At 43.4% G+C, this 12,843-nt stretch overlaps 1 protein-coding gene across 4 annotated transcripts in view; it reads left to right on the forward strand.

Annotated features, from left to right (window-relative positions):
• The window catches only part of SATB2 (SATB homeobox 2), a 132,654-nt gene that overhangs the window by 100,123 nt on the left and 19,688 nt on the right, over positions 1–12,843 (forward strand). For all 4 annotated transcript variants that reach the window (XR_007889946.1, XM_051624049.1, XM_051624050.1 and 1 more), the window contains one exon: positions 7,260–7,457. Coding sequence is in view for 3 of the 4 variants with exons in the window: in XM_051624049.1 (XP_051480009.1) it covers positions 7,260–7,457 (198 nt within the window). In the remaining variant the exon portion in view is untranslated. The remainder of the gene's footprint in view (positions 1–7,259; positions 7,458–12,843) is intronic.

Genomic DNA, 12,843 nt, shown 5'->3' on the forward strand with positions numbered 1-12,843 from the left:
CAGCTTCACTCTGGGGCAGGGTTAGTTTTAGAAACCCCTGATCTTGTCCTTCCCTCTCTTTTCTTCCCAACTTATATTCCCTGGTATTCATATGATATTATGGGATGCCTTCTCTTCCCCTTTTAGCTTATAATATGTATTTTCTGTGCCCTTAAACTAATTAGCTTCCAGTGATAATGAACAACAGCTAGAAAAAACAGCTGGTGGTGAAGATGTGTAGCATATATAGTGTCTGCATATAGGACACGTCTTACCGCTGAAGCATCTCAGTGCCTTTATGATGTTGTGAATGTTTACAGCTGGGACGTATCTGTGGTGCTGATATTTTGGTGCTCTTGTTACATATGGAGGAAATACAGAAAGACATTTCTCTCCTTGACTGAACTTAAAATTTCTTTGAAGTACCTTTGGACATTAGCTTCTTTTTTACAGAATTCTAAATGCAGTCACAGTGTGACCCCCATCCAGGACAGCATATACAGCAGTGTGTTAGCCTCTCAGCAGCTGAGCAAAGCAGGGACAGTTGTGGAGCTGGGGCTTTGCTCAGGAAGTCCTTGGCAGACTTGGGAGCTGATGGCAGGCTGCTTGCTGTAACCACAAGCCCACACTTCCTCTCCAGTGTGGGGAGAAGCTAGTTTGAACTTGGCACGCTGCAAAGATCCTCAGTGCACTGCATCTTTCCCTCTGAGGCCAAGAGCTGTAAGCAGACTTGGTGTTCCCATGAATCTAAGATATGTCAGGGCTTATGTACTTTATTCCTTTTTTTGTATAGTTTCCTGTTTTCTAAGGCTAGTGAGAAACTGGCCCTCATGAAAGTGGCCTTACATTTTGGGGTAAGGAAAAGTACTGAGCATTTCAGAAAATCCAGGCTAGTGAGTGATTAACCTTGAACTGTATCAAAATGCTTCAAGTAAAGCTTCTCAGGTTCAGTCCCCCTCCCCCGGCCCTCATCAAGAATTCATTGAAGCCATGACAGAACTCTCCATTACAGTTAGTCTTTTATCCATTTCAGCTTTCTTGATTAGGTTATCTTGAATCATTAGGGGGTTTATTTATTTTAATAGACACTTATTGGATTCATGGAAAGAGAGTTTGGCAACTAAGGAACAAGAGCAGAATATTATCTGGCTCATTTTACACTGCAGAGTCCCAAACTCAGTGGAGAGAAGAGAGGCTGAGGAAGTTTGTCTAGATGACTTCTATGATCCCATGTAGAAAGGGAGCTTCTCTGTGGCATTTCTTTCCTAATCTTTCAAGACTTGCATCGATCATTGCTGGTTTGTTTTTTTTTTCTTTCCTTTTGTCACATATGTTGACATTTTCTGTACTGATGATGTGGGTGAGGAAATGGCCTTTTACATTTATGTTTGAGATGTATTCCTGAATCACTCTTACTAAAAGCTCTTCATTTGCCTACTCATGCTTTCACTGGAGACCCTAGAATATGTCAGCATAGAAAACTAGCTGTGTTATTAATTTCAGTGTAACTGCAGGGAAGCACAAGGTCAGTTTGATTACAGTTTTAGCCAGGCTCAAAGTGCCCCGTGGTCCAGCCTGAGCTCACAGGCTGCTTGTGACTGAGTCAGTGTGGACACCAAACTGCCAACTATTGGAATGGCTTTCAGTGGAGATGGTGCTCAAAGTGTAAGCCCCAGCATAACTGAGCCTGAACTCTTCCCACATGCCTTTCTTGTCCTTCAGACAGAAATTTGGTCCTTGACTGACTGCAAGTCAGCAGATTGGCAGGAGCAGTTTTGGGGCTCAGGATATTTGTGCATTACCTTTGCTGAGCACTCGAAAACATGACTGTGTTATAGTCTGATGCCTCTGGCTGCCTCTTCCAAAAGTGAAAGAGTCAAGCAGCTAAAAAAAGGCTCAGGGATAAGTGACGGAGAATATGGCTTGCGATGGCTGCACCAGCTAACTGGCCCTCAAGGGGGTCTGAGTGTACTAAGGCTGATGCTTTGGTGTAGTAACCATGCCGTTTCTTTAACAGCATAAAAGCACAATGGGAATGGCTGGCTTCCTGCAGATTTTTGTTGTTGTTTGCTTAGCTATGTGGAAATGTGTTTGATTAGGAGACAGAGAGAGAGGTTAAAAATAGGACATTAATATGATATTATTTGTTTTATCAAATAAAATGCTTTGAAAATGTCTTGTCTCATGAGAACAACAAAAATAGAGGTTAGCAATTCTCTGCAGCTCTCTTTAATGAGCTGAAGTGGGCTGTATTCTCGATGCCTCTAGAAGTTTTGGGGTGAAATGAAGGAAGTTTTGAGCAAAATGCCTTGTAACCACAAACACTGGGTGTGTGCCTGACTGTAGAGCCAAAAGTATCCTTTAATTGTGCTGTTTTTCCTTCTCTTATTTTTAATGGAAGACATTCCCATTTGAGAACCTTGGAAGCTTACATAATGGGCCAAATTCTGCCACCTCTATTGACACTGGCACAATCAGAATCTCTTGCTAACTGTGGCAGTCAAGGGGGCTGTTTGTGCAGTGGAGTGAGACTTGTGGTGTGTAGAGGAGGCAGGAACAGAAACAGTGTATCATGGATCTGGAGAAGAATGTGTTGTTTGTTAGATATTCGGAATAGGTTCTCAGAAGTTGGATTTACTTGTAATGCAGTGAACTCAGATGTTGTGGATGCGTGGGTGAAAAAGTGGCAAGATAACGTCTCCTCCACTTTTCCATCTTTATGCCAATAAATGTAGCTATAGATGAAAACTCACTGTGAATGGCTACAGCTCCAAGAATTTATGTATGTTAGCATTTCTTAAATGAAATAATTCTCATGGAGAGCTCAGTGTAATGTACACAGACCCAAAGAAATAAATAAAAGAAAATAAATTGCAACCAAAAACCCCAAGTTGAGATTTTTAACAGAAAAAGGAGATTTTCATATTAATAATTCATGAGTTCTCATTGAACATGCACGAAGAAACGGTGCTATTCAATAGAGAATACTGTCATCTGTCACTGTTTTATTTGACATTTACACTTTTTTCTTTTTTTTTTCTTCTTTTTTTTTTTTCTGCCTGGTACTGCAAAACTTTCTTGGATGGCGTGCTAAAATTATTTAAATAAATAATTTTTAAAACCCAGTGCAGACTTCTCATCTGTGCATGGGGAAAGCGGTTACTTACAATCATAAAGAATGTGTGTGTAAGCTGCAGCACTGTGGTTTCTCACATATTAGCTGAAGCTATTGCCTAATAAGCAGCCCCATAGATGGGTAGATAAGGTCTGGAATGGGTGAAGGAATGAATGCTTGAATAAATAAAAGAATAGGAAAAGAGCAATGAAAGGACAGATTTGCTGCAGATAAGTGTACACATGCACACAGCGGGTATGCACGTGTATATGTGGGGGTGAGCAAATGATGGCTGTTGTGAAGAAAGCTGCCACGAATACATTGTCGTTGCTGATGCAAAAATAAATATTTATAAGTGGTGTTGGGGGAGATCCAGTCCTGCACAACATGAGAGAAGGCAGAGCATTTAGTACAATGACTATTCAGAGTTAGGCACACCTTGCAATTTCTTGCTAATATTAGGCTCATGAAAATCTTTCTGCTCTGTAGGTTAGTTATTATTTATAAAAATCACAGAACCAGCTGATACATTCATAAGCTAATTATTGTAGCAGCTGGGTACACATGGTGCAATATGTCTGAGGCTGTGAAGTATCACAGATTTCTTGGGGCCTGCTGTGGTGGGGGTGTGCTGTTGAAGGCTGGATCCCTTAATCTGATCAGCCAAGCAAATACTTTGTGGGGAAACTGGATTAATATCTCTCTAAATACCATGGATGTGCTTCACCTTCAGAACCAGGCTCCTTTAAACGTGCCATTAGCTTATCTCCTTTGGGGAATGGAGAAGTTCTCAGGTGTCCTCAGGATGGCAAGGTCTTTGCCTGATGCCTCCCTTTGCCAGAAATTAATTTGGTTTGCTCATGTCTGCACACATGGTCACACTGCAGTCTAATCTTTTCCCTAATAGCTCCAAGGTCAGGACCTTGCATGTTGCCAGGCAAATTGAGCACTATCCTTCTTAAAGACTAATGGCAGCAAGTGCCTAGTCCATAATGAGGCCTGTAGTGTTGCTCTAAGTGATTGTAATGAGTGCTGATTATAAGGGAACAGATAAATCAAAATGCGGTACTCACTGTTGGGCTAGCTGGTCCAACTTTGGGAAGGGGGAAGGGGAAGTGGCCCTGCTGAGCTTTCCCTGGGCTCCGCTGGAGCTGGGCACCACACAGTGCCCTGCAGCCCTTGGGAGAGCCCCAGGAGCCATCCTCCCCTGGGCCTTCCCCGTGCCGGGCTCCAGCTCCACCAGATGTGGGGTTTTGTGTGTATTTTCTTGGTCTTCGTGCTGCAGCATTCCTTGGGAAATGTTAAACATACCTGCTTGCAACATTTGGAAGAGTTCAGTTGGAGACATTCAGATCACTGAAAACAGGGAGAAAGGGGAGCTTATTTTTTCCACAGATGGTTTATTTTCCATTAAAAAAAAAAAAATTCCTTTCTGTGGAGGAACCCCTGAGAAAATACTGTGGAGCTGGGAGATTTTGTTCCTGTCTTCTCTAAAAAGGAGAAAGTTTTGGAAGATTTCTGAGAGGGGGAAAGAGGAGAAGTGAGGGCAAGGGATGTGGCCAAACCATTTTAAAATGCAGACATCACCTGGCTGAGAGATTACGCAAATACCAGTCAAAATAATTTGAAAATATAATACACTTTTTTTTCCCCCCTAAGTAAATTATCAGATACCTTGTTTTCATCCTTGCCTCCCCCAAGCCTTCCTAGTTTATTGCAAGAAAAGATCAGGTCTGCACAAATGTGGCCTCTCACTTGTAAAAACAAGGCAGTGTTGTGTTACAGATTAGTTTATAAATCCCTGGTGGCTTCACAGTTCAGTGCCTACAGCTGCTGCAGATGGGCCTGGGTTTTTGTCTCTTTGCTGTGCTGCAGCCGGCAGTTGAAGGAGAAAATGGAATGATCAGGTTATTAACATGTAGGCCGTGAGGAAGAGGCTGCACAATGAGAACAGCTGGTGTTGCTGTCTTGGCTGATGCAGCGGAGATAATCAAATCTCGCCTTTTTTGGGCGGGTGAAGGCAGAAGACACAGTGGAGAGTAAGACAAACAAGGGCTTATGATATTATATACGGGGTTTAGAGTGCATGGTAGAAGTTGTCAATGGCTTACAAGTTGTTACACAAAAAAAGCAATACCAAAAAACCCCCACATGGGCCCGTAATGAACCTGGCTGTTCAACTTGCTGTAGTCACTGTTTGGAAAAACAGAGTTTTGGCTACTTCTTGTACTGAATGTCTTTAAGATTGATCAAGCTATCTTTTAGGTATTGGAAGGAGCCTGTCAAAATGGTGTCAAAATGCTGAGCTGTAGCTCAAAAATGATGGGTTATAAAGCTACTAGGTAAAATATTTTTACAAGAGTCAGTAAGGCACGCTGACAGTGTCCTCAGCATTATCTTCTCATATTCTGTCATTTGCATTGTGTCTCCTGTGCGTGGGCAAAGGAGGGGAGTCACTGCCTTCGGCCCCAAGAGGAGCTGCCTGCTGGCAGGCAGGATGGGGCTTGCTGTGTGTCCCCCAGACAGGGGCAGAAAGAGCCACCCTTCCTGGTTAACATGCTGGGCAGGCCAGGTCACTGCCACATGTGTTCAGCACTTGCAGGACTGTACTCACCTAAACAGCTACAGCTGTTGTGCTCTCTGGTCAGATTTGTGTTTCAGAGTGGCTTCCTCCTCCTGAAGCATTGGTGCTTTCCCCTCGGGGCTCTGAACTCTCAGCCCCTGTGGAGATGTTCTGCAGGATTTAATTCAGTGTTAACTTTCTGAAGGCATTTCAGACTAACCTTAATATAATATAGCAGGAATTAAATCTACTATTATTATGATCTGTAGTTGGGTGTAGAATTACATCCACCTAGTATCTTGATCTCTCTATTAACTTCTTTGGGACCCTGTTTGCTGCTTTTGTGCTAAATACTGGAGGATTCCCTTTCTCTGAGGTTGCATCTTCAAAGTGGCCATTTAATTATTTAAAGCTGTCAATTTTAGTGGTGTTCAGAGCTGGGGGAATCAGTGCAACACAGTGACGGCAGAGCAGGGGTCTTTACTTGATAGTATCTTCTAAACATTTTCAGTAGAAGTTGAATTTCTGGTCCTGCAGCTGCAACCCTTAAGCATAAGGGTTGTTAGCAAGTCTCAGGAGTTGTGTCTCCTTTTCTCTTGCTTAGATGAAGAAATAAAGGGGCTCTGAAACAGAAATGGGGATGCACATTTATTTCAACTCATGTTTTCTATGGGGAAGATCATAGAATCATGGAGTGGTTAAGGTTGGAAGGAACCTTAAAGATCATCAGGATCCAGCCTCCCTGCTATGAGCAGGGACACCTCACACTAGACCAGGCTGCACAAAGCCTCCTCCAACCTGGCCTTAAACACCTCCAGGGGTCTTCCACAACCTCCCTAGGCAACCTATTCCAGCACCTTACTACCCTCATAGTGAAGAATTTCTTCCTAAAACTACCTCTTTAATGGTTTAAAACCATTACCTCATGTCCTATCATTGCTCTCTCTGGTGAAAAGTTCCTCCTTAGCTTTCCTGTAGGCTCCTTCAGGTACTGGAAAGCCAGTAAGGCATCCCTGGAGCCTTCTCTTCTCCAGGATGAATTGCCCAAATTCTCTCAGCCTGTTTTCATAGCAGAGGTGCTCCAGCCCTTTGTTCATCTTTGTGGCCTGCCTCTGGACACTCTCCAATAGCTCCATGTCTTTCGTGTGCTGAGGGCTCCAGAGCCGTACACAGTATTCCAGGTGGGGTCTCACAAGAGCAGAGCAGAGGGGCAGAATCCCCTCCCTGGCCCTGCTGGCCACATTTCTTTTGATGCAGCCCAGGACACTTGGCCTTGTTGAACTTCTTGAGGTTGGCATTGGCCCACCTTATATTTGTATATTTATATCTGGCCATTTTAAACATGGTATGATTATAACAGGGGGTAAGATTATGTCCTTCCTGGTTCCTATTAAGCTTTTCTGCTGGTGTCTGTCTCTCCAGCTTGCAAGAAATATATCAAGGATTTGTTGAGACCAAAGGGCAGCTGAGGTTAGGGAATGTTATGTGTGAGATGAGACCAGCAAAACTTGCAGCACAGAGCTTTTAAGTCTAGCTGACTTAACACTCACATCTGGTTCCTTGGTACTCAGTGAATTAACTGTGTGGACCCTACCGTTGCAGGGCTGGCTGTGTGAGCTGCTTCGTTGGAAAGAAAACCCAAGTCCGGAAAACCGCACCCTTTGGGAGAACCTCTGCACCATCCGCCGCTTCCTGAACCTTCCCCAGCATGAGAGGGATGTGATCTATGAGGAGGAGTCCAGACATCACCACAGTGAGCGTATGCAGCATGTTGTCCAGCTTACTCCTGAGCCCGTGCAGGTCAGAGCGTTACCTTCCTTCTCAGGGTGTTTGCAGGAAGGAACAGCTGTCAGAGGTAGAGAGAAGCAACTGGTTCCATCTTCCTTCTGCTTTGCAGGTTGACACATGCCAGTTTTCACGTGTCTGTAGGGCCACATGGAAGCCTCAGCATGAGAGGTTCAGAGTTTGCTGTGTGTATGTTGCAGCTTGTGTGTGTTCAGGTTTGTGTTGGTGCCTGAAGAGAAAGCGTCTGACAATCTATGCCACCAAGGTCAGTAGCAGTGAAATTATGGAGCTCCCTTGGTTTCAGTAGTTGTGTTGTGACTGAAACAATATTTAGAGGAGCACAGATGTGTTCCTCAGCAACAGCAAGAAGTGTGCAGTTACTTAGGAAGCAGAATAGAAGTGAGGACTTGGTCACTTGCTCCTTCTCACAGAATCTGAGCACCCCTGATACCTACTCTCAAATGGTGGCCAACGGGCAACTGAGGCATACATTTGCTTTTGTTTGAAGAAGCCAGAATAACACTTGAGAAGAAGTAGGAGGATAGGAGAGGAAGTTTGTCCATGTATGGGTAACACAGTGGTTTTGAAGAGTGTAACATAGATAAGTGTTTTTTATATATTCAGTGTAAGATAAAAGTACTTGTAAAATTGCGATGGTGTTTTCTGGGGAACAGGCCTTCATTTCACCACCTTCTCAGGATTGTTTTGCTTCTCTCTACAACCCTTCTGACTAATACGAGGTTTTGGTTTGTGCACCATTGATCTGTCCTTGCCTCAAGTTTTAAAAGAAAGAGATAGAAATATACATAGGGAAAATTAAGTGAAAATACTACAAGATTTTTAATCTTTGCAGTTCCAGCTTCATTCAGAAGATAAAATCAGCCTTATATGTATTCATAATAGCTAGTGATGCATGTCACCAACCCAAACATCTGCTGATGGTCAAGGGAGGCTAAGGAGATGTCTTTTCAATCTAAAAAGCTGAGGTGGTGCCTTCCACAGCAGACCATCCTTTTGGATTGCCACTGGCACTTGGTGCTATTCAGCTGATCCCATTGCATGGCAGCTCTCAGAGAGCCATCCATATTGCGTTTGTCTCTGATGATCTCATGGTTCTTCCTCCCACCTTTGCTCTCCCTGTTGCTGTTTGATGGCAGCTTGCACTGCTTTACTACTCTTGCTGTGAACCTTGGCATTCAGCCTCTATTCTTTGTCACTGCTCTTGTTCCGTGGCTGCTAGCACTGCAGCCAATCATATAGTCACCTTTTTCCAAAGACCGGGGGTTTGTCTGCCTTGTAGTCCTGCCCCTTCTGAAACACATTGGTCTCACCCAGATTAATTATAGCCTAAATCAGTCTCTTTTGTCTCATCTGCTACTGACTTCCTCCATGCTTTCCATTTGGTGTTTGCCTGGAAGAAAAAATGTGTTTCCTGGCATTCAGATTCTCGGAGCTATAAAGTAGGGAAAGTGCCTAAGTAATTAATATAGCCAGTTTTGTCTTCCACATTCCCAGAATTTTGTGGGATCTTGAGTCAAGAAGCTACAAAAGGATAAAGGGCCAAGCTAACCATGTGGGAAGAGGACTAGACCCGTGTAGGTCTGAACATATTAACCCAGTTCTGGTGCCCACAGCAAGTCCCTCTAAGGGACAGTTTGAAGGAAAAGTTTCCCGGAGCTCTTGTGAGTGACTTTGATGATTAGCCTACTTTCCAAAGCCTTCTGCACATCACTCTTCTGCAGACTGCAGGTTGGCTCTTGTGAGTGACACGTTATACTGTATTGTAATATGATGCATTTGTATTTGTCAGCAAGTTACGAAGCCATGGATTAATTATTAATTACAGTCAAAATATGAAAAATGAAGAAAAATAAATGGAACCAGCTGGCAACTACATACAGGAAAACTCTGGAGACCCTGGTATACAGTTGATACAGTAGGCTTGTGTTTTGGGGGTGCTGCATTTTAAAGCTATGTTTGCCCATCCAAAAACCCCAGTAGGTTTCTGAGTGGCACGCAACCAGTGCAAGACATGGGAAGCTTGCTGTCCACCTGCTCCCTACTGTCAAAAGATAGCCTGCACCAAGCAATTTTTGCATAGTTTTTGGTCTCTGGGACTTGAATTGTTTCAAGCAGCAAGGTTTGCCTTTTGGCTTTGCTGCAAGGGTCACTATTAGGTAATTAGCCATGAAGAATCAATGACAGCAGCCGGAGATGTAAAGCTGAGGTCCTCACACTTGCAGTCATTGGAGATTTTGTGACACTTTACATAAGGGTAGGGGTCCTGGGCCACACTCCTGGCTGAACTCCAGGCCAAGTAATTACATTCTGCCTATCTGAAATTCCCTCTGTAGCATCAAGTGGGAAAGCAACTCTCATTTCCTTCTCAAAGCAGTGGTGGCTGCAGAGTGTCTGCCACGGTGCCTGGCTGCATTTTAGCAGGGGGTGGAAACATCCAAGAGCTGCAGTCACTGACCTACTTTGCATTGCAGGCTTTGCTAGTGAAAAGTGCATGGTAGCCCTTACCTGCAGCCCTGATGTCAATATGACAGACCTTTGAGGAATATACAAGTAGCAACACTGTGACTAACAGCAGGTGCTGGGACTGTAACACCAAAGCAGGCAGGAGGTTCTTAGTTCTGCTTTCTCTCTCTGCTCACCCCATCTTTCTCTCTGCTCTGGTGGATTTGACATGTGTACGGTAACTCGTGACTGAGGAGCTTGAGTCTCCTGCTCCTTCAGACATTAGACTGGGAAAGCCTGAAAACAAACTGACCCATGCTGCTGCCAGAGCTCCCTGCCACCACAATCAAGCCCCCTCCAGGCTGAGGATGCCCCTCCAACAGAGTTTTGAGGGACTTGGAAGAAGCTCCTGGTTATCATCACAAGAGGCACAACCAGGCAAAAAATAACAGATAGATAAAATTCATCTTTTTCCCCAGTATGGCTTCTTGGAAATGGCAAAGATTTTGTTGTGATGGGTTTTGTGTAGTTCACTTGTCAATGAGAGGGTTGGGCACACCTCTAGTGAGGGAATCACCTCAAGGCTGGGTTTGATTTTGTCCTCTTAAGGGCAGCGTATGTGCAGTGTGGCAGTTGTAGTGCTGTAGAAGGTCAGCGGGACAGAATTTGGTCCTTGATGTTTAAGGGATTGTTGTTTCTTTTGTGGCAGGTTCTTGCCCCCTTTTTGGTGTTACTAGCTTTTGCCTCTCTGTTTAGTTTCTGGTTCAGGGCTTTAAAAAGAAACATTGTCTTTTTCTCTCTTCCATTAGATTTTTCCTGTCACCCATATATTAATCTATTTAATAAAATATTTTCCTATTTATGCAATAAAAAAATCTCTGTAGTGGAAGCTCAGTGAGCAAGAAATTCCTCCCTGCGCACTTGATTTATTTGTTATTGTGCTGAGGAGTCATAAAATGTGAGCCCTGTGGAGCCCTGTGGCATGACTGTGTGCTCTGGCAGCATCGGGTGTGACCATGTGGACGTGCTAGAGCATGGATTTTCCTTTGCTCGCTGGTTGCAGAGCATCCATGCTACACCTACATGTTGCTGTGCGTGCCAGCTGAGCTCACCACAGCCGCTTGGTTGGCTTTTAAGGAACTTCAGGTGTCACTAAGACACCAAGTGACTCTTTCTCCCCCCTGTTCTGTGTTGTAATCACAAAGTACTGGTGTGAGACTAAGGAAAAGACCTGGGAGTTCGTTGCTAGCTGAGTGCCACAAGAACATCATCTCTGATTTATGGAGTTCCTGAGCCACAGGTTGCCAGAGGATGGGAGAGGAAAGCGTTACATTTTTGCCCTGTTCTCATCCTGTTCCAGTATCATTAGAGGTGGGATGCTGGCTGGACCTTTGATCTGGCCTGGTCTTATGTAGATCTGTAGGACAGACTGCATGCTAAGTAGTCACTTTGCAGCAAGCAGCCCTCATGCTTCTGTGTTTAGCTTCCAACTCCGCAGAAGTGAGGGTACCTTTTCTTCCTTTCCATCCCTCACTAAATCCTCCTGTTTCCAGACAGTTTGCTAGCATTGGATCTTTCTGGAGTGTTAATGCTGACAAGTGCCTACAGCCACTTTCCATTGCCAGCCAGGGATTCGGTGTTTGTTATATACATGCTGGGACACAGTAAATCTAATTTCTCTCCCTTCTCCCCCTCTCTGTCTGCAGTGTCCAAGGTGACTACTCCAGAGATTAACCATCTTGCTTGGCACTTTAATATAGTGCTAATTCATTGTTAATTGCTGGGGCAGAGAAACCTGGCTCAGTTGGGAAAACCGTGAATCAAGCTGTTGTCTCTGGAGTATTGGGGTGGTAAGCTGATTCTCTGGAGTAATGAGCCACCACTGCAGCAAAGTACACACTACTGAGAGAGCAGGGTAGCCTTAGTTTTCATTTTCCACATAAACTGACAGATAGATCTGCTGAAGCTGGTAGGTACATATTGATTTAAGAGCAGTCAAATGTTGACTTAAAGAAACAGGAATGGTTTTAACATGCTTTCTGATACACTGTTACTTTTGTCACTTTTTAAAAATTACATCCCTCTGCCTTTTTTTTTTTTTTCTCAGAAGCTTTGATTTAGAAAAGTCTGGCAATTTGTAATAGTTCAGATCGTAAATCATGGAGGAACATTAGTAAATAAAAGAAGGCACAGCAGAAAGCTGTAGGAAAGCTCTTTTGTATTGTGTGTTCACTGCAAACATTGTGGTCTCTCTTTAAATATGCAGAAAATAACATACCACAAAAGTAAATGAAATACTAATTTTGTCATTTTGTGAGGGATGCAAGGGAACAAATATTATAGAAATTGGAATGGAATTTAAAACAGCAGAACATGGAGCCCTTGTAAAAATGGGTCAAGGCAAGTGGCAATGGCAATCCAATGAAACTCATTTCATATTCTCTTTCTAGAAGTAATAAAGAGGGGAATGAACACCACAGTAGTGCTTCCTAATGAAATATCTGATTCTAAACAATGTCTTGCAGTTCATGGGTCACACAATGCATAGCATGCAGATGGAAAAAAACAGTAAGATTTAAAGTTACTTTTCTTAAAAAATAATATTAATTAATAATACTTGGACAATTGTAGATTATGAGAGAGGCAAAACTGTGTTATTCCATAGGGGAACATGGTGTGCTTAATGATCTATAGGATGATGTGCACAGTGAGTTTTTGCTGTGTTTGTGTGGATTACAGGAGGGGATTTCATATACTGGAAATCAGGACTAAGTTGTTTGGGAGACTTGGACAAAAACTACTTTCCCTTTCTGTCTTTGGTGCTTACTGTTTTATCTATACAATTTTTTTTATTTTTTTTTTTGTGGGGATGGTGTTCCCTGTGATTAATTCTTGATGGCTGCACCCTGATAGTTTTGCTTTTTCATCATTTGTCTGT

The sequence above is a fragment of the Apus apus genome, chromosome 6 (assembly GCF_020740795.1).
Source record: "Apus apus isolate bApuApu2 chromosome 6, bApuApu2.pri.cur, whole genome shotgun sequence".
Classification (NCBI taxonomy): domain Eukaryota; kingdom Metazoa; phylum Chordata; class Aves; order Apodiformes; family Apodidae; genus Apus; species Apus apus.